The following is a 27385-nucleotide window of genomic DNA, read 5'->3' as shown; positions in this document are numbered from 1 at the left end:
AATAATGTTCGCATTTAATATCATAGTAATATTTAAACAATGTTTAGAAGTAGACTAGTGTGGGGTGCAGAGGCGGGAGCTTTGGTGCTTGAAGGTTTAATGGCAGAACCTAATGTAAATTCTCTGACTCCTAGCCGCAGCAGGAAGGCCCGAGGCATCAGACCGCAATTGAGGAACTGAGAGCAGATAGGGAGGGAAGGGTCATGCATCAAAGGGGCCATTGTGTGGAGGTTGTCCCGAAAAGGTGAGACGGATGCTAGATGGGTGGGTGAGGGGGTTTGCAGTGATTGTGGGGAATCCGATTACAAGGAGGCTTGCTTGGTGAGTCGGGGTAAGCACCCCTGCTCCTCCTGCCCCACTGTCAGTGCTAGAAAGGCGCTTACTCGTTGGGTCAACGTCAGAAACCAAGCTTGCAAGCACAATATATGACACACAAACTTGAATCTGAAGCAAATAGCCTCGTTTGGAATATTTAAATTAGGGACCTGCCTCCAGGGAACAGGTCGTCAGTTAAAACCTGAAGTGTCCAAAAATGAGAAAAACAGGAAAGAGCAACGAAAAGCGGGAAAGGAAAAGGAAACAAAAGAGGGGGGAGAGAGAGAGGTTACAATCTGAAATTGATGAACTCCGTGTTGACTTCGAAAGGCTGGAAACTGCCTCACTGAAAGATGAGAGTCTGGCTCCTCACACGTCCACTGAGCTTCATTGAAATACTGCTGGAAATCGAGGACAGAGAAGTCAGAGTGGGAACAAGGCGCAGAATTAAAATAACAGGCAACTCTTTTATTCACTCACTATTGTATAATTTTATTATCTAATTGATTTACTTAGTTTGAAATTATTTATTTTACAAAGTAACAGTTATATTTTCTATCAGCCCCGGCTTCAAAAGCAAAAATTACCAACCTATTCTTCTTTGATATCACTCCTTAATTGGTTTCCACTCTCAGTCTCTTTCTTTATTTCCATCCGCTGTTCTCAGTTACTGGTTCCACCCTCTATGCTGTCTAGCCTCTGGTCCTCTTACCTCTACTGCTATTGGTCACGTGGACTGCTCTTATTGTGTGAATCATTTAGTGTCCATATCCCAAGCCTAATTTTGGGGATTTGTTTGAGTGTCTGAAGAATGTTTTTTAGATTCCTTGATAATTGAATTTCTTAGTTTCTCTTTGCTGTGTTATAATGCTTTTATTTATTCCCTATCCTTTTAATGTTCAGCTTGGTCATGCTCTCTCCTGTTATTTATGTACTCCGTATTGTGCCCTTTTGCTTTAAGTTTAATTTTGTCCTTATTTCTTTAATCGTCCATGGTGTATCTTGCTAGTAAGTTAGTTAATGCTTTTGAGTGGGCTACATTCCTTTGGGACTCATGATCACGATTTGAAGTGTTTCCCACTGCTGTTTTATTTCTGCGTTTGCAGTATTTTGTTCCAATCTACTTTCTCTAGTTCCATTCAATTTCACTTCAAATCAGTTGACGGGTTTCTCTTATGAAGAGAGATTGAGCAATTTAGGCCGATACTCTCAGAGTTTAGAGGAATGAGGGGAGGTCAAATTGAGGTATACAAGAAGATAAAAGGTATGAATAAAGGAGGCGTGGAGTGGATGCTTCCTCTTGTGGGGCGTTCTAGAACGGTAGGTCCATAGCCTGAGGATAAGGGGGAGTAAATTTGAAACAGAGATGAGGAGAAACTACTTCTCCCAAAGGGTCGTGAATCTGTGAGACAGTGAGTACATTTAAGGAGAAACAATCGTAATGGGTTGAAGGGGTACAGAGAACTGGCAGGCACGTGGAGTTGAGGCATGACAAGATCAGCCATGATCGTATTGAATGGCAGATCATTCTGGAGATGCTAAATTGCCTGCTCCTGCTCTTTGTTCTTATGTTCTAGGAAATAACTATTCTATCTAATTCCACCTTCCAGCTCTTGGTCTGTAGCCCTGTGGGTAACAGCACCTCGAGCACAAATCTGGTGTTCTTGATTAATAAGGGGATTTCTTGATTAATATGGGTATCAGGGGTTATGGAGAGAAGGCAGGGGAATGGGGATGAGGAACATATTAACCATGATCAATGGCGGAGCAGACTCAATGGGCTGAATAGCCTAATGCTGCTGCTATATCTTATGGCCTCATGGTATTTTCTAATTTATTACTTTGGTCCGTGTCTTCCTTATGATGTTCCCAAATATTTATCTTAAAACTTATTACGTTGTGATTGCTATTGCCTAAATATTTCCATACCCTTTCTTCTCTTATCTATTGTGGTTCATTTCTCATTACTTGATCCAGCATTGCTCACGCTCTTGTTGGGCTTTTCATACATTAGATAACAAAGGAGTCCAGCATGCATTGGAAAAGGGCCATTTCTTTTCCCCTTACACTAGCTCTTCCAAGTGAATCTTATTGTAGTTAAAAACTTCAATGTTATTATTCTATGTCTTAATTTCTTAATTTCACATATTTGCTGACATATTTCTTCCTCCACTTCTTATCCACTATTATATTTATGCAGCCAGCTTCTTGAGCCGTTGAAATCCATGTGGTGTAGGTACACCCACAGTGTTATTAGGGAGGGAGTTCCAGGATTTTGACCCAGCGACAGTGAAGGTACGGCGATATTTCCAAGTCGGGAGAGTGAGTGACTTGGAGGGGAACCTCCATGTGGTGGTGTTCCCATATATCTGCTGTCCTTGTTTTTCTAGATGGTGGCAGTCATGGGTTTCGAAGGTGATGTCTAAGGAGTCTTGGTGACTTCCTGCAGTACATCTTGTAGATGACACACACTGCTATCACTGTTCGTTGGTGGTGGAGAGAGTGAATGTTTGTGGTTAGAATGCCAATCAAGCGAGCTGTTTTGTCCTGGATGGTATTGAGTTTTTTGAATATCATAGACTCCCTACAGTGCCGAAGGCGGCCATTCAGCCTATCAAGTCCGAACTGACCCTCTGAAGGAGTACCCCACCCATCCTACCCCCTCCCCCCCCCCGTAACCCCAACTAACCATTTAACCCCATCTAACCATTGGACACTAAGGGGCAATTTAGCATGGTCAGTCAACCAAACCTGCACATCTTTCGACTGCGGGAGGAAGCCAGAGCACTCGGAGGAAATTCCACACAGTCACCCAAGATCAGAATCAAACCCAGGTCCCTGACACTGCAAGGTAGCAGTGCTAGCCACCGTGCTGCACAAGTTGTTGAAGCTGCACTCATCCAGGAAAGTGGAGAGTATTCCACCACACACCTTGACTTGTGCCTTGTAGGGGTAGTGGACAGGCTTTGGGAAGTCAAGGGTTGAGTTACCCGCTGCAGGATATCCTGGTTCCTGACCTACTCTTGTAGCCACAATATTTATATGGCTAGTCCAGTTCAGTTTCTGGTCAGTGTTAACTCCAAATATGTTGATAATGGGAGATTCAGTAATGCCATTGAATGTCAAGGTGCAATGTAAGGTCATTACTTGGGATGCAAATATTACTTATTACTTGTCATCCCAAGCCCGGATATTGTTCAGGTTTTGTTGCATTTGACCATGGACTGCTTCAGATCCGAGGAGATGTGAATGGTGCAGAGTATTGTGCAGTCATCAGTGAACATCCCCACTTCCAACCCTATGATGGGAGGAACACCATTGATGAAATAGCTGAAGGTGGTTGTGCCCAGGACACTGCACTAAGGAACCCCTGCACTGATGGCTTGAAACTGAGATGACTGACCTCCAGCAACCACAACAATCTTCCTTTGGGCCAGGTATAACTCCAACCATTGGAGAGTTTTCCCCTGATTCAAATTGACACCACTTTTGCCTGAGCTCCTTGATGCCATACTCAGCCAAATGTGACTTTGATATCAAGGGCAATCATTCTCACCACACCTTGGGGATTCAGCTTTTTTTATCCATGTTTGTACCAAGGCTGAAATGAGGGAAGTAGCTGAGTGGCCCTGACAAAGTCCAAATTGAGCGTCAGTGAGCATATCATTGCTAACTAAATGCTACTAATGGTGATGACTCCTTCCCTTGCTTTACTGATGATCAAGAGACGGCTGATTGGGCGGTAATTGGCTGGGTTGGATATGTCCTGCTTTATGTGTACAGGACATAACTGGACGTTCCACATCACCAAGTGGATGCCAGTGTTGTAGCTATACTGGAACAGCTTGGCTAGGGCAAGTCCTGGAGCACACATTTTCAGTGCTAGAATATAGTCAGGGCCCATAGCTTTTGCAGTGTCCAGTGCCTTCAGACGTTTCTTGATATCACATTGAGTGACTTGAATTTCCTAAAGACTGACATTTGTGATGCTCGGGGCCTCAGGATTAATCATGCACTCGGCACTTTTGGCTGAAGATTGTAGCAAATGTCTCAGCCTTATATCTTGCACTGATGTGCTGGACTCCTCCATCATTGAGGATGGGGATAATTATGGAGTCTCCTCCTCCAGTGAGTTGTTTAATTTTCCAGCACTCTGAATAGCTGGATGTGGCAGGACTGCAGAGCTTAGATCTGATCCGTTGGTTGTGGGATCGCTTAGCTCTGTCTGTCACACGCTGCTTCTGCTGTTTGGCATGCAAGTAGTCCTGTGTTGTAGCTTCACCAGGTTGACACCTCATTTTTAGGTATGGCTGGTGCTGATTCTGGCATGCCGTCCTGCACGCTTCTTTGAACCAGAGTTGAACCTCTGGCGTGGTGGTAAATGTAGAATGGTGGAGGCATTGGCATAGTGGTATCATCACTGGACTAGTAATCCAGATACCCAGGGTCATGCTCTGGGGACCTGGGTTCAAATCCTACCATGGCAGATGGTGACATTTGAATTGAATTAAGATCTGTAATTAAAAGTCTAATGATGACCATTGTTAATTGTTGTATTTAGTTCACTAATGTCCTTTAGGAAGGAAATCTGCCATCCTTACCTGGTCTGGCCTTCACGTGACGCCAGATCCACAGGAATGTGGTTGACTCCTAAATGCCCCCTCAAGGGTAATTAGGGATGGACAATAAATGTTGGCCCAGCTAACGCTGCCCATATTCCATTAAATAAGTTTTTTTAAATGCCGAACCATGAGGTTACTGATTGTGCAATTCTGCTGCTGCCCAGTTCTGTCCAGTTTGGAGTTGCTAGATCTCACAACATGATGGCATCCTCAATGTGAAGATGGGACTTTGTCTCCACAAGGACTGTGCGGTGGTCATTCCTACTCATAATGTCTTGGGAAGATGCATCTGCAGCAGGCCAGTTGGTAAGGGTGAGGTCAAATGTGTTTTATTTATAAATGCATCTCCTGACATAGAAAAATAAGAAATAGGAGGGAGTAGACCATATGGTCCATTGCGCATGATCTACCACCATTCCATACAATAATAGGTAATCTTTAGCTTCACCTCTATTTCCACCAACTGACGCCTCATAGTCCTGAGAAACCAAAAACCTGTCCATCTCTTATATTCATATATCTCATATTCATGAATGGAGCATCCACAACCCTGTGAGGTAGAGAATTCCAAAGGTTCACAAGACTTTTAGTGGAGAAATGTTTCCTCATTTCAATCCTGAACGATTGGCCCCTTATCCTGTGATTGTGTCCCCTTGTTTTAGATTCTCCAGCCAGAAGAAAATCAGGCCTTTTTTATGTTGCCCTTGTCCCTTACCTTTGCCTGGCTTTTTCTTCAGTAGGCACTTCCAAAGTCCTAGATTGGCTATGAAGTGAAGCAAACCATGAGGGAACGTGGCTCTACAACCCTAGAAAATAAACTCTTACCACTAAAAAGAACCTGGTATAGGTGCATAACCAAAGTGATCGATGTACCAAGAGTGTCAGGGAAAATAAATGTATCTATTTTTGTCAAGTACCCGAGGAATCCTGCTTTCCTTCCTCCCTTTAGACCTGTAGAATGAATTGATATACATTAGCCATTAGGCCTCAAGGACTTGAACATTCTCGAAGCAAGCAACCAATAATTATTTATTCCTTCAATTGTGTTGTGGCTTTTCCAGAAAGAATATCTGTTTACTTACCACCTGTAATGAGAGTGGCAATCTGAGGAGAAGGCATGTATAATAGTAGTGTCCATATGAACACATGTAATACAATTTAACTCAGACAGGACAAAACATACCATGAGTCAAATCCTTCAACTGACCTGAAAGCTCAGTCTTGATAGCTTCAGATTATGAACATAATTCAGATTTCACTTCTGTGAAAAATGAAGATTCAGTCGGGGCGATTTTGCGGCTGCGTTTGCCGTGAGCGAAAACGGCGGCATGGCCGCAAATTCTCGCGAGAATCAGAAAATGAGATTCTGATTGCATATTCTGATTTTCCCCGCCTCTTGTCAGTGACGTAACGGGGTTCCTGCCCTTCATTTAAATGTATTTAAACGGCATATGTTTTCCCAGGTAAGGAATTCTCTCTCCCCCCCCCCCCCCCCCCCCCCCCCACCACCACCACTCCTCCTCACCTACATGATGTGATGTTGGCAAGGTTTATGACAGGTATTGAAAAATGGAAAGTAGTCGAGGGGAAGGCATGCAGGGGGCCATGCCAGAGCAGTGCCCTGGCATTGCCCACTGCCACCTTGGCAGTGCCACCTTGACAGTGGTATGCTGGCATTGCCCTGCCTGACCCAGGACGTCAGACCCTTCCTACCTCACTCCCCCATTCCCAAGAGTCCTCCTTTTGATCCTTCTTCCACTCGTCTATGCACCCGAACCCCAACCTTTCAACCCCCACCACTCCCCACTCACCCTTGTTCACCTTTTCTGGTCCCGGGTCTCCAGGAAAGCAGCTATTCTCCTTTGTGCTTTAGCATTCAACAAAGAAAACCGCTGACCTTTGACAGAACTGCACAAACCCAACTGTTGCACACCATCTTTAAACAAATGTAAACCAGGTGTCATGAGATTCTCATGTGCTGCTTTCTTTATCTTGAAGATAGGACATAACTTTTTAAAAGATTTTACGTCAACACATACGCATGGATTGTAAATGTATTGCAAGTACAAACCAGGCACATGACAGTGCGAGGTCCAAAATGCCGCAGGCTCACCGCTGGCTTAATCTCTACATCTCAACCTGCCGTCAAAAAATTAAAGTTTTGCACCCCGCCTAAATCAGTCATTCCCACACGCTGCGTTACCTGCTCCTGCAGACTCCATACAATCTCCCCCATAGCGGTCAGAAATAAATCTGTTAACAACATTGATAATAACTTACATTTATATAGCGGTGTGCCTTCAAAATGGAAAAACATCTGTATCATCATCAAGCATTACATTTCTGCTGGCTAAGAGATTTTATTCTCAAGGTTGTCAGTTGTAATTGTAACAAAATACTCAACTTAATCTAGCAATACTCTGCCTATCTCCTACAGTTCTAACAATCTGGACCCAATTAGAGGTGCACAAGGATTGACAGGAGGGAATTAGAAAGCAGTGGTACTATTAAGAACAAACTCCAGAACTGCTGGAAACACTTAGCAGATCAGTCAGCATCTGTGAAAAGATGTGGAACGTCCATCAGAAAGGACACAACTGGTTACCCTTTTAAAGATCACAGATGGGCAGCATTTAAAAGAGAACATAACAAAGGAAAAACAGGAAGGAAATGTGTAATATGTAACTTATTTAAAATTTGGAGTATTAAAAACTGAAAGAAAATCAGGCGATGTACAAGGACATTGTCCATTGCTGAGAGATGTAGACTGAGTTAGGGCAGAGGCCATGTATGTGCAGAGACCCACAATTATTAGTACTCAAGATTAAGTTAAAACATCTGAAACTCCTGCAAAAGAGCAGACATTGCCAAAACTATTTTAAACAAAGGATGGGTGTGCTTGTTGGCAAGTTTTAGTTTTCCTTCCATATATGTTACTAATTAATAACACAATTCATTAATTATGTTAATTTTAAATATTGCAGCAGCCACTGAATGTTGACTCAATATATTTTGATTGTAAAAATTGGCATTATGTGAGATGTTTTAATCTTCCACAGATGACCATAGTCCAAATGTTTGCTGGCGGGAGTGTCCATTTTGATTGTAAAAATTGGCATTATGTGAGATGTTTTAATCTTCCACAGATGACCATAGTCCAAATGCTTGCTAGCGGGAGTGTCTATAAAAGTCCGCCCATTGTATATCTATATAATAGTAATTATTATTAATAATAATAATAATAATAATCTTTTATTGTCACAAGTATGAAGTTACTGTGAAAAGCCCCTAGTCGCCACATTCCGGCGCCTGTTTGGGTGAGCTGGTACGAGAATTGAACCCACACTTCTGGCCTTGTTCTGCATTACAAACCAGGGGCGGGATTCTCCGACCGGGGGGGCGAATCGCCGGGGGCCGGCGTCAATCCCTCCCCCGCTGTGTCCCGAATTCTCCGCCACCAGAGATTCGGCGGGGGCATGTTGCTCGTTCTGGGTGAGTGTGCTTAACACTCAATTTGGCTCTGTTTCATTCCTTAGCTCTCGAGTCGCCAGGTATCATTAAGATACCGCCACAAGTTTCAAGTTCAAGTTCAAAGCAATAAATCCATACACCAGTTAGTAAGTTCAAACAAGACACGTTTATTATATTACAGTAATCTACTAATCATGCATATAAAACTATACGACTAGGCTTATCCTACCACTAATAGGCCAAATATCTGAATAAGGGGACTGCCGGATCAGGGAACAACGGCCTCTAGCTTTGTCCTGGGTCCGCAGGCTTCTAGTAGTTATGGACTAAAGGGGGTCAGTAGTGTCTACTCTCGTAGCGTGCGTTGTAACACTTGTTGGCGGCTGCTGTCCAGACCTCTCCTCCTCAAGGTTCTTCTGTTGCAACGGTGTTCTGCTGGGAGGGCTGGCTGGTCAAGGAGAGGCTGGCAGAGAGAGCGAGCTGGGGTCGGGGTCTCTGTTTTATACCTCTCTCAGGGTCTGGGTGAACCCTCTATTCACTCGCAATCGATTGGGTCTCTTCCCAATCGATTGATTTGAATTCCCCAATAATGGGGCAGTTCCTCGATCTCTGGGCGGTTCTTGGGACTTATTGTTTTGGACTTCTTTTGGCGCCGAAAAGTCTGGCCTTCCATTTAATGTATCGATTTGTGTTAACTTGTTTCCATTGTACCTGGGGATCGCCCGGTATCGCCTCATTAGTATGCTAACTTGTTTTCTTTCACAGTGCTGTCTGGTTTCTGCAGCATTCAGAACTGGTTTCTGCAGCATTCAGAACTGGTTTCTGCAGTAGCTAGAATACACAAGCGTTTTCCAAGCTGCTTGCTTTTGCAACATGTCCATTTTCCCTGCATTCCTTGCAATCTTCCATTTTGTGTTTGGCAGTGGTCACCCCAGGTGGCTACACTCCCTCCTTGCGATCCTCATGAGAAATCATGAAGGATCACCCAAGTTCAGTGTCTTTGTGTTCCCTGATCTCAGCGAGTCCCATGGCCTCTACACTTTTCTCAATTATGGCACAAAATCTTTATCTAACAGTCTCTGGTTGGCGCTATGTCAAAGGGGACATGCATTACTAGGGAACCTCTAACTATCCTTTGTAAACTACACTCCCTTACACATTTAAACATTCTATCTTCCTACCTTAAAACATTATCATTACATTCCATTTCTGGCTCGGCAGTCGAGCTCAGAACATTACAAAACATCAGAAAAGGTCTTTATTTTACAACATCAAATCAGAATTAAATCATTCATTACACATCAAGGGGTTGGGGGGATTGGTGCAAGCCAAAAATAGGGGATTGTACTCTGTATATAGTCGAGGCGCAAGAGCGGGAGGCTCTCCTTCTCCATTTTCTTAACCTGAGTGTCTGTACTACGATGCAGAGAACTGCTATCGCCAAAAGTGATTCAATAACATATGATGGGGAGTACCAATTCATAAATTTTGTGCACCAGGTCTGGTCATCGCTGTTCCTTACTGGGCTTTGAGAAGTCGGTGTCTAGGAAACATTAACGGCGGGGGTCATAGGGGAAAAAGGGTTTGCGTCCGCGCGCAAAAATACAAAAACAATAACTAAAAACATGTAGTTCTTCATCGCTCTCTTCTTTCTTCTCTTCCTTCAGTCCTTTTGTATTGCTGATCTTGCTCTGATCCCTCCTTCGAACGTTCGAAAGCTATGGGATCAAGCATAGTATCTGTCAATAATTCGTTTAATACCTTTAATGTTAGTGTATCTGTCCTCTCATTGCAATTGTCCCTTAAATGAATGGCCAAGTCACACCCTGTGACTCCCTCATTTATTTTTTCCAAAGCGAATTTAGGACCAGTCATACACTTAACAACTTTGCCACTGCGAGCCGTCTCGCAGGTTTTGCGATTTACCATCCCAATGTTCCTGGATGTAAATAGCATAAGGAATGGCAGCCGAAGGGCTACCTCAAACAAAACAAATGAAACCAAACTTTGGAAATGAGATATCCGAATGAGTTGCGTATGGGCCGCGACGGGTAAAATTTGAATGGGATCCCCGGGTAGGGCGTGCTGTGCTGTACCTGAGCTTAGCTGACCAGAGGGGGGGTCCTCAGACAGGGCGGGTCCTCAATGCCATTTCTCCACTGCCTGAGCGACCTGGAACGAACGGGCATGAATGTGTTCATTGTGAATTTGCAGCCTCTATTCCCAGAATAGAGGGGCACCTAAAAAAAAGGGGGAGCAAAGATGCTCCTAGTGGGGTGAAGGGTGAAGCCTTAAGTTGGGCTCCAGACATTGTAGCTGAGTCAAGTTCTCAGAGTTATCTGCGGACAAACTTAATGTGCATGTGAGGTGGTCATAAGCTTTTCAGCTAAAAACAGAGTAGCCAATCTCCAAGAACAAACATTTAAAAAACAAACATACAAACATCACCAACATGCGTGCAGGTTCCATCAGAAAGGACACCGTTTATCTATCAAGCGGTTCCTCTTTTTACATCATCTGGACACCTCACTTCTCTTCATTCTCTGCAAACAGGGTCGCAAAGGGGTTGCCGTGTCGGGAGTCAGACTCAGAGTCATCCTCTTCTCCCGGATCCCATACCCTTGTATGGATCAGGCATGCAATTTTAGCGATATGTGACCGGGGGCCACTTTTGTCATTACGGACAAGTCTCCAAGAATTGTCACTGTGCCAAATCGTGGGGTCTAAATTTGTATGGACGTCGTCGGGGTCGTCATAGTTGGGCGGTGGGGCTGGGTGTGGGTCTGGAGTTTTAATATAATTGATCTCTAAATCACTGTAGTCGGGGTCGGAGTTGATGTGTGTGGGGTCCGTTGTAACAGGGCAGTAGAGAGGCGTGCTGTGGCTGTCGTCAAAGTCACAGTCGCTGTCTCTGCTGTGGTAGCTTGTGGGTGTTTTGGGGCGTGGTCTGAAGTCAATGGGCGGAGTCGAGGTCGAGTCCGATGAGCAACTGGTCTGTGAGGGGGAGGGTGGAAATGTGTCTCTTGTGGGCGGGGCGAGGTGTTCTGCTGCATCTAGCAGGACATGGTGTGAGTGGTTGGACTGTGTTCCATATGCCTTTAACTGGTTAATATGGAACCACGCAGTCTTTCCATTGGGGTACTTTATTTTGTAAACTGATGGGTTGATTTTGTCCGAAATTGAGGACGGGCCGGAAAATTTTGGGGCCAAAAACGTGCTGGGGTTATGCACAGATAACATTACCTGTTGGCCAACCTGAAATTCTGTGGTATCGACAGTCCTGTTGAAACAAGCCTTGCTCTGTTTCCGTTTCTTACCCAATTTTACTGCGGCTGCTAACTGAGCCGACCTTACAGTTTCAACTAATTGTTTTACTGTTATCTCGTGTGTGAGGGCCGTCACTTCTGGGCTGGTCATGTCGAGTCCCAAACGGAATTCAGAATCATTCATAGGGCGTCCGGTCATGAGTGTGTGTGGGGAGACTTCCGGTGGCGGCAATGCGGAGCTAAGCCACACATTCGGCAGCTCCCGCTGAAAACGGACTTTGGCGCTCTTTTCAGGGCCCCCAACGGTGCTATGTCGGCAAATCCCGACGTGGGAAGAGGGCAAGAGTTGACCCCTACGGTCCTATGATTCGGACCAGGAGTAGGGTAAGGAGAAAAACGGAGAAAGCACCCCTGAAAAAGCAGGGGAAGGAAGACAAAATGGCGGCCGGCAGAGGCCTTGAGGAGCTGAGGCAGTGGGCTCAGGAGCAGCAGGCGACTCTGCTGCGCTGCTTCCAGGAGCTTAAGTTGGAGCTGCTGGAGTCGCTGAAGGTAACCAACATGGAGCTGATGGAGACCCAGACAGCCCAGGGGGCTGCGATCCGGGAGCTGCAGCAGCAGGCCTCCGAAAGGGAGGATGAGGCCGTGGCCGTGGCGGGGAAGGTGGAGATGCACGAGGCGCTCCATAAAAGATGGCAGGAGCAGTTCGAGGAGCTGGACAACCGGTCGAGGAGGAAGAATTTGCGGATCCTGGGCCTCACGGAGGGGCTGGAGGGGTCGGACCTGGCGGCCTATGTGGCGGTTATGTTAAACTCGCTGATGGGGGCTGGGTCCTTCCAGGGGCCCCTGGAGTTAGAGGGGGACCACAGAATTCTGGCTAGGAGGCCCAAGCCGAACGAGCCGCCGCGGGCGGTGTTGGTGCGGATTCATCGGTTCGTGGATCGTGAGTGCGTGCTCCGGTGGGCCAAGAAGGTGCGGAGCAGCAAGTGGGAGAACACGGAGGTGCGGATATTCCAGGACTGGAGTGCGGAGGTGGCGAGGCGGAGGGCCGGGTTTAACCGGACGAAGGCGGTGCTCCATAGACGGGGTGTGAAGTTCGGCATGTTGCAGCCGGCGCGTCTGTGGGTCACCTATAAGGATCGGCACCATTATTTTGAGTCCCCGGAGGAGGCGTGGGCCTTCGTGCAGGCCAAGAAATTGGACTCAAACTGAGGATCTAAGATGGGGGATGCTGTATAATACGGTATTTGTATTTGCTTGGTTTAATGTAAGATGTGGGTTGGCCTTAGGGTGGGTGGGGTGATGTCGATTTGTCTTTTCTGTATGGGTTTTTCTGTAGGGGTCGGGTGGACGGGTTCGGGCAGAGGGGTAAACGGGGAGTTCGGGGAGCTGGTGGGGGGGACTGACAATGGGAGTAGCCCTGGAGGAGGCGGGGCCGGGCAGAGTGAAAGCGTGGGCTCTCTGCGGGTTTCCCGCGCTGGGAGATGGTGGGGACGGGGTCGGGGCTGAGAAGCGCGGGTCGTTGCTGGCTGTTTTCTTTTCCCGCACAAGAGCGGGGGGGAGGACCCATTGACGGGCACGATGGAGCAGGGGTAGTCCCACGTGGGGAGGAGTCGGAGGTAGGGCGGGAGTCGCCGGGGTCAGCAGAAGTTAGCTGGCTCACGGGAGTGCCATGGAGGGAGGGGCGCGGCTAGGAGGGGTCCTAGTCGGGGGGGGGGGGTACCGGGTTGCTGCTGAAACGGTCAGGAAGGAGCTGGAGGACGCAGGGGGTGCTGGAGGGGGGGGAGTTGCCGCCGTGGGAAACTGGCAGAGCGGGGGACGCTGGCCGGTGGTGGGAAAGGGATGGGGTATGGCTAATCGGCAGGGGAGGGGGGCAGGGAGCCCTCTGATCCGGCTGATAACCTCGAATGTGAAGGGGATGAATGGGCCGGTCAAACGGGCCCGGGTATTTGCGCACCTGAAGGGGCTGAAGGCGGATGTGGCCATGCTCCAGGAGACACACCTGAGAGTGGTGGACCGGGTTCGACTGAGGAAGGGATGGGTGGGTCAAGTATTTCACTCAGGGCTGGATGAGAAGAGTAGAGGGGTGGCAATCCTGGTGGGGAAGAAGGTGTCGTTTGAGGCGTTAAATGTGGTGGCTGACAGTGGTGGGAGATATGTGATGGTGAGTGGTAAGCTGCAGGGGGAGCGGGTGGTGTTGGTGAATGTTTATGCCCCAAATTGGGACGATGCGGGGTTTATGCGGCGTATGTTGGGCCGCATTCCGGACCTGGAGGTGGGGGGCCTGATCATGGGGGGGGACTTCAACACGGTACTGGATCCCCCATTGGATCGATCCAAGTCCTGGACGGGTAGGAGGCCGGCGGCGGCTAAGGTATTGAGGGGATTTATGGACCAGATGGGGGGGGTGGATCCCTGGAGGTTTGCGAGGCCAAGGGCCAGGGAGTACTCGTTCTTCTCCCACGTACATAAGGCCTACTCGAGGATTGATTTTTTTTTGTCCTGAGCAGGGGGTTGGTTTCGAGGATGGAGGATGTGGAATACTCCGCCATTGCCATTTCAGATCATGCCCCACACTGGGTGGACCTCAGGCTGGGGGAAGAGAGGGACCAACGTCCGCTCTGGCGCTTGGAGGTGGGGCTGCTGGCAGATGAGGAGGTGGCCGAGAGGGTTCGGGAGTGTATCGAGAGGTACCTTGAGGCCAATGACAACGGGGAGGTCCGAGTGGGGACGGTCTGGGAGGCATTGAAGGTGGTGATGAGGGGGGAATTGATCTCCATCCGAACCCATAGGGAGAGGGGGGAGCAGAGGGAGAGGGAGAGACTGATAGGGGAGATGGTGCGGGTGGATAGGAGATATGCGAAGGCTCCAGAGGAGGGATTGCTGGGGTAGAGGAGTAGCCTTCAGGCCAGATTCGACCTATTGACTACCAGAAAGGCGGAAGCTCAGTGGAGGAAAGCACAGGGGTATGAATACGGGGAGAAGGCGAGCAGGATGCTGGCACACCAGCTCCGAAAGCGGGATGCGGCCAGGGAGATTGGGGGAGTGACGGATAAGGCTGGGAAGGTGGTGCGGAGGGGAGTAGATGTTAATGGGGTCTTCAGAGACTTCTATGGGGAACTGTACCGGCCGGAACCCCTGGTGGAGGGGGGTGGAATGGGACGCTTCTTGGACAAGCTGCGATTCCCGAGGGTGGAGGAGGAGCAGGTGGAGGGACTGGGGGCGCCGATCGAGCTGGAGGAGGTGGTCAAAGGGATAGGGAGCATGCAGTCGGGGAAGGCGCCGGGGCCGGACGGGTTTCCGGCAGAATTTTATAAAAGGTATTTGGATCTGTTGGGCCCCCTGTTGGTCCGGACCTTTAACGAGGCAAGGGAGGGGGGGGCTTTTCCCCCAACTATGTCATGGGCGCTGATTTCCTTGATCCTGAAGCGGGACACGTACCCTCTGCAGTGCGGGTCATATAGGCCGATTTCGCTGCTGAACGCCGATGCTAAGCTGCTGGCAAAGATCCTGGCCACTAGAATAGAGGATTGCGTGCCCGAGGTCATTCATGAGGACCAGACGGGGTTTGTGAAGGGAAGGCATTTGAATGCGAACGTGCAAAGGCTCCTCAATGTCATTATGATGCCGGCCATGGAAGGGGAGGCGGAGATAGTGGTGGCATTGGATGCGGAGAAGGCCTTTGATAGGGTTGAGTGGGAGTATTTGTGGGAGGTGCTGGAGAGGTTTGGGTTTGGGGAGGGGTTTATCCAGTGGGTGAGGCTGCTCTACGAGGCCCCAGTGGCGAGTGTAGCCACAAATAGGAGGAGGTCGGAGTACTTTCGGCTGTACCGGGGGATGAGACAGGGGTGCCTCCTGTCCCCCTTTCTCTTCGTGTTGGCGATTGAGCCCCTGGCCATGGCATTGAGGGAGTCAGGGAACTGGAGGGGCCTGGTGCGGGGTGGGGAGGAGCATCGAGTGTCGCTGTTTGCGGACGACCTGTTGCTGTATGTGGCGGACACGGTGGGGGGGATGCCGGAGGTAATGAGGATTCTTAGTGAATTCGGGGGATTCTCTGGGTATAAGTTGAACCTGGGCAAGAGTGAGTTGTTTGTGGTGCATCCGGGGGATCAAGAGGAGGGCATTGGTAGGCTCCCACTGAAGCAGGCAGGGAAAAGCTTCAGGTACCTAGGGGTCCAGGTGGCTGGGAGTTGGGGGGCCCTGCACAAGCTCAACCTCACGAGGTTGGTGGAGCAGATGGAGGAGGAGTTTAAGAGGTGGGATATGTTACCGCTGTCACTGGCGGGGAGGGTACAGTCCGTTAAGATGACGGTGCTCCTGAGGTTTTTGTTCCTGTTCCAGTGCCTCCCCATCCTTATCCCGAAAGCCTTTTTTAGGAGGGTCAACAGGAGTATTACGGGATTTGTGTGGGCGCATGGGACTCCGAGGGTGAGAAGGGTGTTCCTGGAATGGGGCAGGGATAGGGGGGTCTGGCGTTGCCCAACCTCTGTGGGTACTATTGAGCTGCCAACGCAGCGATGGTGCGTAAGTGGGTAATGGACGGGGAAGGGACAGCATGGAAGAGGATGGAGGTGGCTTCCTGTGTGGGCACGAGCCTGGAGGCGTTGGTAACGGCGCCGTTGCCGCTTCCTCCAACGAGGTATACCACGAGCCCGGTGGTGGCGGCTACCCTCAAAATTTGGGGGCAATGGAGACGACATAGGGGAGAAGTGGGGGGCTCGATGGAGGCCCCGATACGGGGGAACCATCGGTTTGTCCCAGGGAGCATTGATGCCGGATTTCTGGGCTGGCACAGGACAGGGGTTAGGAAGTTGAGGGATCTGTTTGTGGAGTGGAGGTTCGCGAGCTTGGGGAGTTAGAGGGGAAGTTTGGGCTCCCCCCGGGGAACATGTTTAGGTACATGCAGGTGAGGGCGTTTGCCAGACAGCAGGTGGAAGGGTTCCCCTTGCTGCCCCCACGAGGGGTGCGGGATCGGTTGCTCTCGGGGGTGTGGGTGGAGGAGGGAGGATTTTGGACATATACCGGGTAATGCAGGAGGTAGACGAGGCCTCGGTGGAGGAACTGAAGGGTAAATGGGAAGAGGAGCTGGGTGAGGAGATTGAGGAGGGGACGTGGGCGGATGCCCTGGAGAGAGTGAATTCCTCCTCTTCCTGTGCGAGGCTTAGCCTCATACAGTTCAAGGTGCTGCATAGGGCCCAGATGACTGGGACGAGGATGAGTAGGTTTTTCGGGGGCGAGGACAGGTGTGCTCGGGGAGCCCAGCGAACCACGCCCATATGTTTTGGGCGTGCCCAGCGCTGGGGGAGTTTTGGAAGGGGGTAGCAAGGACGGTGTCGAAGGTGGTGGGATCCAGGGTCAAGCCAGGCTGGGGACTCGCAATTTTTGGGGTTGCAATGGAGCCGGGAGTGCAGGAGGCGAAAGAGGCCGGTGTTCTGGCCTTTGCGTCCCTAGTAGCCCGGCGGAAGATCTTGCTCCAATGGAAGGATGCGAGGCCTCCAAGCGTGGAGGCCTGGATCAACGATATGGTGGGGTTCATTAAATTGGAGAAGGTGAAATTTGCCCTGAGGGGATCAGTACAAGGGTTCTTTAGGCGGTGGCAGCCTTTCCTGGACTTCCTGGCGGAACGGTAGGGAAATAGGCCGGTAGCAGCAGCAACCTGGGGGGGGTTTTGGATCGGTGGGAGGGAGAACTGTGCACATGGGTTTGTGGGATGTGGCGGGTTTTGTCTCTTTCCCTTTTGTTGTTTGGGTGTTCTTTTGTTTTTTTTTCTTTTGTTTGTAGTTGCTTTTGAAGTTGGGTGGGTATTGTTCTTGAGGTGTTACCGCGGTTATTTTGTTAATAGAGTTGAGATGTTTATATTTTGTAAAACTTTCAATAAAAATTATAAAAATAAAATAAAATGAGTGTGTGTGGGGTGAAACCTGGTGATGCTGAAACAGTATTTCGTATAAACATAAGTGCGAATGGGAGCACTGAATCCCAAGTTGAATTGTTTTCCTGGGCCATCTTTCTCAGGGTCGATTTTAGAGTCCGATTCATGTGATCCACTATTCCGCTTGACTGGGGGTGATACGCAATGTGGAAATTTTGTTTAATGCCGAATATGGTCAGGACGTTCTTCATGACCCGTCCTGTAAAATGAGATCCCTGGTCTGATTCAATACTTCTGGGGAGTCCCCATCTAGTAAAAATGTGGTGGGTCAGGATCTTTGCGGCTGTCTTTGCTGTGTTTGTTCGAGATAGGAATGCCTCTATCCATTTTGTAAACGTGTCTATGACCACCAGAACATATTTATAGCCATTCCTGCAAGGGGGCAATGGACCTATAAAATCGATCTGGAGGTTAGTCCAGGGGCCATTAACGGGGCGAGTGTGGCTGAGTTATGCCTTCTTTGCATACCTCTCCAGGTTATTCTGTGCACAAATCAAACAGTTCTCTATGTAGTGCGTTACATCGTCTCTTAAATTGGGCCACCAACAGAGCTGCGGTGGGCTGTGGTAGGGTCGATCCCTTGGTGTCCATGGCAGCACGGTAGCATTGTGGTTAGCACAATTGCTTCACAGCTCCAGGGTGGCAGGTTCGATTCCCGGCTTGGGTCACTGTCTGTGTGGAGTCTGCACATTCTCCCCATGTCTGCGTGGGTTTCCTCCGGGTGCTCCGGTTTCCTCCCACAGTTCAAAGATGTGCAGGTTAGGTGGACTGGCCATGCTAAATTGCCCTCAGTGTCCAAAATTGCCCTTAGTGTTAGGTGGGGTTACTGGGTTATGGGGATAGGGTGCAGGTGTGGACCTGGGTAGAGTGCTCTTTCCAAGAGCCGATGCAGACTCGATGGGCTGAATGGCCTCCTTCTGCACTGTAAATTCTATGAGAAATGACCATCATGGAATAAGGCAATCGTTTGATTCCTGTGCTTCTCAGGAAGCACATACAACTTGTCTTTGATAATCACACCCTCATGTGTGGTCAAAGCGTGTTTGAATTTGTCGTTCTGGGCCACAAAGTTTCCTTTTAAAATCTCCCGGAGATTTTCGTCCTGCCTCTGTGCCTGTACTAAATCCTCTATGTCTGTCTGTGAGACCTGAACTGAACTCACAGAGGTGCTCGCTGGTGCGCTAGCTGGTGCGCTAGCTGGGGGTGTCCAAAAATAACCTCGCCTGGAACCTGCTTTAGCCAGTGCGTCGGCTTTCACATTTCCAGGGAGGGATGATCGATGGTGGCTTTTAACCTTAATGATGCCATACGTCCTATCGTTTGCCTTCTCTAGGATATGGCGGAGTAATGGGGCTGATGGAAGGGGCTTTCCGTCCGCGGAGACAAAACCTCTTGTCTTCCACAGGGGTAGAAAGTCTGTGAGGCTGTTACAGACATATAGACTGTCTGAATATATGTCTGCTGGGCTGGGGAACGAATCTGGGTGGTCCACTATGTATGCAATGGCCGCGAGCTCTGCTGCCTGTGCGCCTAATTGTCCGAGTAACTTTAGTGCTAACTCCTCTAATGCGCCCTGCGCATCTTCCACATAAAAACCGCATCCAGTGATGCATTCGCCATCTAAGACTGTGGTTGAACCGTCCACATAGATCTTCAAGGGGGCACACGTGTCTGTGTGCTGGGGGCTCTGGCTTGAATTCCCTATCTTCCTGGGGGGCGTCTTAGCAATGAAGGGTCCTGTGTTGTGTTGGGGGGCTACTATTTCGCAATCATGGGGTTGTCCTGGGTATTGGAGGTTGTCCGCTAAAAATGTGTGTGTCCTGGTCCGTTTAACTGTTATGTCCCGTCCCTGTAACAGAAGTGTCCACCTAGCCGCTCTTATCTGGCTCACTGAACCGTCCTTCAGTCGTCCGTCTAAAAATAACTGTGTGGGGGTGTGTTCGGTCAAAATGCTGATGGGGTTGAGTCCGGTAATGTAAGAAAAGTATTGTACTGCCCAGAATACCGCGAGCAAGTGCCTTTCGCAGGCTGAAAATCCTTGCTCTACTGGGTCTAACAGTCTGGAGGCATAAGCCACTGGTCGTAGCTGCTCGTGCCATTCCTGAAGGAGCACGGCCGAGAGGGTCAGATCTGTGCTTGCTACCTCGATTGCATAGGGGGAGAGTGGGTCTGGAACTTGTAGTGCAGGTGCTGCGCTAAGGGCTTTCTTTAAATCTTCCACAGCCTCTGTATGCTGCGGAAGCCATTCCCAAGGGGCTCCTTTCTTAAGGAGGTCTGATAGTGGGGCTGCCTTGGTCGCAAAACCATCGATATGGTTCCGACAATACCCAACCAGTCCTAAAGATTACCGGAGGGCTGAAACACTTTGGGGAAGGGGCAATTTGACGATCGAGTCAATTCTTTTGAACTCGATCTCGCGTTTGCCATGCGTGATGACTGTACCCAAATACATCACTTTGTTCTCCAATATTTGGGTCTTTCTGGGGTTAACTTTACATCCAATTGAGTTCAGAGGTTCCAGGAGTTCAGACAGAAGTGTGATGTGCTCTGCCTTGGTGTCTGTCTGCAGTAATAGGTCGTCCACATACTGTACCAGACATTCGGGTCGGGAAAATTTTGCTAGTCCATTTGCCAGCTGTCGGTGGAAAATGGAGGGGGAATTGTGGAATCCCTGTGGGAGGCATGTCCACGTGTAATGCTGTCCTTGGAATGTGAAGGCAAATTTGTCCTGGCACGTCTTTGCCAATGGGATTGACCAAAAGCCGTTGCTAATGTCCAATACCGTGAAATATTTGGAGTTGAGTCCCTGCTTGAGCATGGTCTCGTGACTTGTTGCTACCGTGGGGGCTACTGCTGGGGTAACTTTGTTGAGTTCCCAATAATCAATGGTCAGACGCCATGATCCATCGGGCTTCCTCACTGGCCAAATAGGGGCATTATTAGTCGAGACTACTGTTCTAAGTACACCCTGCTCTAATAAGGTCTCTATAACTTTTCCAATTTCTCCCTCCGCTTCTAGGGGAAATCTGTACTGTCTCTGTGGTCTCGGGTCAGGTCCTGTAATTTGAACTTGTCCAGTCATTCTGCCGCAGTCGTGCCAGTGACTGGCAAATGCTGTCCTGTGCTTGTTCAATACTGCCCTAACCTGTTTGTCTGTACTAAGCGTAGTCAGGTCAAAACAATAGTCGCCTACTGCGCTAATCCTGTTTGCGTACTCACCTACTGTGAGCGTTGCGGGTGCTCTGTCTGATTTTGCCATTCGCCAGACACACTGATTGACTGGGTCGAACGACAGGCTGTGTGCATTCATAAAGTCAATGCCCAGTATGCGTTCTGCTGTGCGGGGCAGATTAACTAAAACAACGGGGTGTCTGGTGGAGATATTCCCTAGCTGGATGGGTACAGGGGCTGTAATGTGTCCCTGCTGTGAGTGGCCTGTAAATCCGCTTAGTGTTATTGTGGCTGTAGTGGGCCACGTGTCTGCCTGTGGTGTACTGGAGGAATTAATGGTTGTGCGGGACCATCCTGTGTCCCAGAGTAATTCTATGGGCTTTTCCCGAATTTTAGCCACGACCACCGGTAGTCCGGATCGGTCCCAGAGGGTGTCGCAGGCCCAAGTCGGGGAGCCCGAACACCGTCAGTCCGTTCCGTCCACATTGGTCTGTCCTGACTGCGTCCCTATACTGTGGATAGGGTTGCTTTGTTCCTGGTCAGAGTGCCTGTCTGCTGGCCTCTCTGAGATTTCTGCGGGGTGTTGCATTCCCTAGCAAAATCCCGTACTGTCCTTAGTTAAAACATTCCTGTGACTTCTGTGGGGGGCTGTTCTTTCCCTCATTTACCCATGCGGGGTTTTGGTGTGCTCTCACTGCTTGGATATCTGCTGCAGCCTGAGCTTCTTCGGGGTTCTTTACTGTTACCTTGCCGTGGACAGATTGCTCCCAAGCGCGGGACAATCTTTTCAATACCCATTTTTCATTATGGGCCTCTTCTGAGGGGTCGTAATTGGAGCAGACATTCTGTCTTGCCTCTGTCGCGTGGGAGATGATTGTGCGGGTCCATTTAGCCATGTTATCTCGGGTTAAATGTGCACGGTCTAAATCACCGAAAACAGCAGTGAAATGAATCCACAGCCTTCCTGCGAATGCTGTGGGGTGTTCTGTCCTTTTCTGCCTACACTTATTTAGGCCTTCGACTGGGTCTCCTCTATTGTACCCTATCGCGTCTAAAATAGCTGTATGCATCTCTTCGAGGGTGCCTCCTCCAACGTTCTGTGGGTCGGGGAGGGCTGCTACAACTGATGAGTCTAAACTCAAAACTGTGAGCTTAGCTTGCTCTCGCTCATCCAGGCCGTACATGGTCGCCTGTTGCTTCACTCTTGCGAAAAATTGGTGGGGTCTGCAGTGGGGAGGAACGGGGTGATTTTCTCACACGCGTCCATTAGTTGTGTCACGGTTAAGGGGGTGGTGTACGTGATCTCGGGTGCGCCTTCTGCGGTTGCTTTTTGTTGGGTGGTGACTGGGTTCATTGGTGCAGGTGCTATCTGGTCTGTGGGGGGTTGGGGCACTTTCCTTTTCTGCTGTGCTGCTAGCGCACATGTTCCTTGAACATATCGCTGTGCTGTTTCACTTAATTCCTGCCAATCTGGGACATTTTCTTCTTCTAACTGTGTTCCAAAGATCTCTTGGAAGCCATTTTTGCACAGAAAGCAGAGATTGCAGCTGCGCAATCTGCTTCCTACATTTAGCGTGGTCCACTGTGCTTTGCCTTTGCTCAGTGGTGGCAGTATGGAGTGCCCTTAAAGCTGCCTTAAGGTCGCTACACAGCTTCTTCAGTGTCTCTACCTGCTTTTCTGCTTCTTCTCTTATCAAGACTGCATGCTGCACATCTTGATAGGCTTTCTTGTACTGAATTTGAGAGCATCTTAGATGGGCTAGACCAGACTGATGTGCCCTCTTGGCGTCATCCACCTCTCTATCTTTATCTGCCAGTCGTTGTCTTAATCCTAAATTTTCCTTTTCGATGTCCCTGACATCCACTTTGCTCATTCTTTTTTTCTCCTCTAAATCTGCTCGGAGCGTCCTGACGACCTCCTCTGTGCCTCGCAATTGTGCCAAGCAGGACACAATTGCCATCGGCTTACGTGCTTTACCTAAACTTTTCTTGTGAATGTCAGACAGGTTCTCCCACCAAGTATGTCCTATACTCCTGGGACCTGTCTCCTCATTCACACAAAACTCACTCCAAAGGGGCCATCCTTTCCCTTTAAGGTACTTCCTGAGTTCCAGCTCCCAAACGGGACACTGACCTACTCTGCTGCTGCTCGTCGCTGCGACCACAAACTGCTCTGGGTTCATGAGGCGTTCCATTGCCTGCATGGCCATTTCTTTTTCTCCTATGCTCTCTTAAATTTGGAACGAGGGATAATAATGCAATGCTATAAAATACGGGTACGGCTTTCACTATGTTCCGAATGATCAACTCCCGACAGTTTGTCACAACAAAAATCTCTCCGTTTTACCTTACAACCCTGTTAGTTACGCATGCAAAAACACACTTCCACTTATCACACTTATGAGGATTGATTTGAACTACTTGAACACTTGTGGTTTTTTTCCTTTTCCCATTTGGATTTCAGATTCAAATTTCTGGGTTGTCTCGGAGTGGAGGGGGCCACTTCTAATCGAGTCCTGTCGGTTGTCGCCACTAAATGTTGCTCGTTCTAGGTGAATGTGCTGAACACTCAATTTGGCTCTGTTTCGTTCCTTAGCTCTACAGTCGTCAGGTATCGTTAAGATACCGCCACAAGTTTCAAGTTCAAGGCAATAAATCCATACACCAGTTAGTATGTTCAAACAAGACACGTTTATTATATTACAGTAAACTACTAATCATGCATATAAAACTATAAGACTAGGCTAATCCTACCACTAATAGGCCAAATATCTGGAGAAGGGGACTGCCGGATCAGGGAACAACGGCCTCTAGGTTTGTCCTGGGTCCGCAGGTTTCCAGTAGTTATGGACTAAAGGGGGTCAGTAGTGTCTACTCTCATAGCGTGCGTTGTGACACTTGTTGGTGGCTGCTGTCCTGCCCTTCCTCCTCAAGGTTCTTCTGTTGCAACGGTGTTCTGCTGGGAGGGCTGGTTGGTCAAGGAGAGGCTGGCAAAGAGAGAGAGCTGGGGTCGGGGTCTCTGTTTTATACCTCTCTCAGGGTCTGGGTGGAACCTCTTCACTCGCAATCGATTGGGTCTCTTCCCAATCGATTGGGTCTCTTCCCCAATAAGGGGGCAGTTCTTCGATCTCTGGGCGGTTCTTGGGACTTATTGTTTTGGACTTCTTTTGGCGCCGAAAAGTCTGGCCTTCCATTCAATGTATCGATTTGTGTTAACTTGTTTCCATTGTACCTGGGGATCGCCCGGTATCGCCTCATTAGTATGCTAACTTGTTTTCTTTCACAGTGCTGTCTGGTTTCTGCAGCATTCAGAACTGGTTTCTGCAGTAGCCAGAATACACAAGCGCTTTGCAAGCTGCTTGCTTTTGCAACATGTCCATTTTCCCTGCATTCCTTGCAACCTTCCATTTTGTGTTGGGCAGTGGTCACCCCAGGTGGCTACAGGCAGGAATCGCACCACGCCGGTCGGCGGGCACCCCCCCCCCCCCCCCCCCCCGGCGATTCACCGGCCCGCAATGGGCCAAAGTCCCGCCGCTGTCATGCCGGTCCCGCCGGCGTGGATCAAACCACCTACCTCACCGGCGCGAACAGGCGGCGCAGGCAGGCTCCGGGTTCCTGGGGCGATCGTGGCCCACCAATCGGCGGGCGGGCCTGTACCGTCTTCACCATGGCGGAGGCGGAAGTGACCCCCTCCCCTGCGCATGCATGGGGATGATGTCAGCAGCCGCTGACGCTCCGGCGCATGCGCGGACTTATGTCGACCGGCGAAGTCCCTTCGGCCCCGATTGGCATGGCGCCAAAGGCCGTCCAAGCCAGCCGGCGGAGTGCCAACCACCCCGGCACGGGCCTAGCCCCTCAAGGTGAGGGCCTAGCCCCTAAAGGTGCGGAAACTTCCGCACCTTTAGGGCGGCCTGACGCCGGCGTGGTTCACGCCACTCCATCACACCAGGACCCCCCGCCCCGCCGGGTGGGGGAGAATCCCGGCCTAGCTGTCCAGCCCACTGAGCTAAACCGGCTCAGTAATTGAATGTGTGCGTTATTATTATGTCATAAATTTTACTTTTACAGTTATGTAGTGGGCGAAGTATTGAACTTGTACTGTATAGCAACTCTACTAAATCTGACACTTCTTTCCAAGTATGTGGAAGGTCACTTTTTTTATCATTGGAATTGTTTTCAAAGCCATAAATGTCTTCTGATTTATATATTTGAAATTTGTACGATTTTGCATGCTTGGTGCGCTTCAGATGTAATGGATGTACTGGCAGGCACAAATCCTTTGATTTTATGGATAGATATACAATGGGCGGACTTTTATGGACACTCCTGCCAGCAAGATCTTCCATTCCCGCTGAGATCCGTGGTGTTCTGGACAGCCCCCCACCCCCACCCAGCAGGGCCGTTAAATTCCACCCATTGTCATTTTAATTGAATTTCAAATAATTTATTATTACTTCTAATTGTCTCAGTTTTTGTGAAGTTATGCTTGTGAGTATATGAAAAGGCCGGGCGAACTAAGCAAATACATGCAACCTCATAACCAGCACACTATTTCTTCTTTAATGATCTTTAATAGAATAGAACAGTACAGCACAGAACAGGCCCTTCGGCCCTCAATGTTGTGCCGAACAATGATCACCCTACTTTAAACCCATGTAACCCGTATACCCGTAACCCAACAATCCCCCCATTAACCTTACACTACGGGCAATTTAGCATGGCCAATCCACCTAACCCGCACATCTTTGGACTGTGGGAGGAAACCGGAGCACCCGGAGGAAACCCACGCACACACAGGGAGGACGTGCAGACTCCACACAGACAGTGACCCAGCCGGGAATCGAACCTGGGACCCTGGAGCTGTGAAGCATTGATGCTAACCACCATGCTACCGTGAGGCCCCTAATCTTCATCATTATTGTCACAAGTAGACTTACATTAACGCTACACTGAAGTCGCCACATTCCAGCGCCTGTTCGGGTACACTGAGGGAGAATTCAGAATGTCCAAATGACCTAACAGCACGTCTTTCGAGACTTGTGGGAGGAAACCGGAGCACCCGGAGGAAACCCACGTAGATACAGGAAGAACGAGCAGACTCCGCACAGGAATCGAACCTGGGACCCTGGTGCTGTGATGCATCAGTGCTAACCACTGTGCTATCGTGCTGCCCTTATACATCATAATGAGCTGTGGATGAATTATGTTAATTTTAAATATTGCAGCAGCCACTGAGTGTTGACTCAATATATTTTGATTGTAAAAATTGGCATTATGTGAGATGTTTTAATCTTCCACAGATGACCATAGTCCAAATTATACAAGCTTGTCATGAATGCAATATATTCTAAGCAAGTTTAAACCTGGGATCTTAGTCTGCGAGCCAAATATGTTAATTAATCACATTTTCTTTCCTCTATTTGCAATCTTTATCCTGTTGCCAATTATGACAGTTGATAAAGAAGAGGGTATAAGAACAGAATTACATTGGGTTGCACATTTAGGTTTAACACTTTTTTTTTCTTTTTCAGATATCCTTTTCCCACAGTGTTTAGCAGCTGTAGCAAGAAAGACCTGGACAGTAGCCTGGAAAAGGGAGTTGGAATGTGTCTCTTCAACATGCCAGAAGTAAAAGAGCTCTATGGTGGGCAAAAGTGTGGCAATGGATACGTGGAGGAGGGCGAGGAGTGCGACTGTGGTGAACTTGAAGTAAGGGTGGCCAGAAGGGATTGCATTTGTTCCGTGTTTCAGCCCAACTTGAAATTCACTCTTTGGGGATTGGTGTCAAGCTTAATTCTGTTGAGACTTTTCACAAAATAAATTATAGAATGGCAAATCTTGGAGCCAACACACTTAATATTAAGTAGTATTATAATAAATCAGTGGTTGAACAAAAGAAGTTCAAAACCTCATGCGTGTCATTGAAACATTCGTACTAGAAGTAGTTATAACACTAACTTCCACAGATTAAAATCCTGTGGGGCCAGCATGCTGCCTGCTGGCCCTGACTATAATAGAGCAGCATTCTCTGTTACAGTTGTTAAAAAAAAGTAGCAGACTGAAATGCCCATTCAGACTTTACAAAAAATATATCATTCATTTACTGATTTGATTCACCCTCTACTTGACATTAGCATGATTGTTACAAACCTGTGATTCAAAGAAGGCAATAATTGTGAATGTTAGAATTCTAACTACACATGCCTGTCAATAAATCACTACCCAGCAGTATTGCTGATAATTTGAGAAATCTGTTGCCAAGCTGATAAAGAAGAAAGCACACAGAGATGCTAGGAAGCTTCCTCAAAAATCAAAATGCATTCACAACATGCAAAAATAATCACTTTTGGCAGTATGTGAGCAGTCCTCTTCTGCAAAGGATGGTCCTGCTATCGATGAGATTCACGTTTCTTGGCAGTTGATCTTTCAAAAGACTTTGCTAAAGTTCCATAGAAAAGGCTATTCAGTTCAAAGCTGTGAAGATTCAGGGTAAATATGAAGGAAGGAAATTATTTGAAGAGTAGGAAACAGTGAATAGTCATTGGAGGAGTTATGTTGGAGGAGTTATGTTGGAGTAGGGGGAGTTTCTGAGTGGAACCATTGCCATTTCT

At 48.7% G+C, this 27385-nt stretch overlaps 1 protein-coding gene across 1 annotated transcript in view; it reads left to right on the top strand.

Moving 5' to 3' along the window:
* LOC119950873 (disintegrin and metalloproteinase domain-containing protein 12) overlaps nt 1-27385 on the top strand; it is a 451211-nt gene that overhangs the window by 373714 nt on the left and 50112 nt on the right. Inside the window, 1 exon segment of the mRNA XM_038773759.1 lies at nt 26306-26483. Within this exon segment, the coding sequence (XP_038629687.1) occupies nt 26306-26483 (178 nt within the window).

The sequence above is a fragment of the Scyliorhinus canicula genome, chromosome 16 (assembly GCF_902713615.1).
Source record: "Scyliorhinus canicula chromosome 16, sScyCan1.1, whole genome shotgun sequence".
Classification (NCBI taxonomy): domain Eukaryota; kingdom Metazoa; phylum Chordata; class Chondrichthyes; order Carcharhiniformes; family Scyliorhinidae; genus Scyliorhinus; species Scyliorhinus canicula.
The sequence above is the reverse complement of the archived record's forward strand: the minus strand, read 5'-3'. Positions and strand labels throughout refer to the sequence as shown.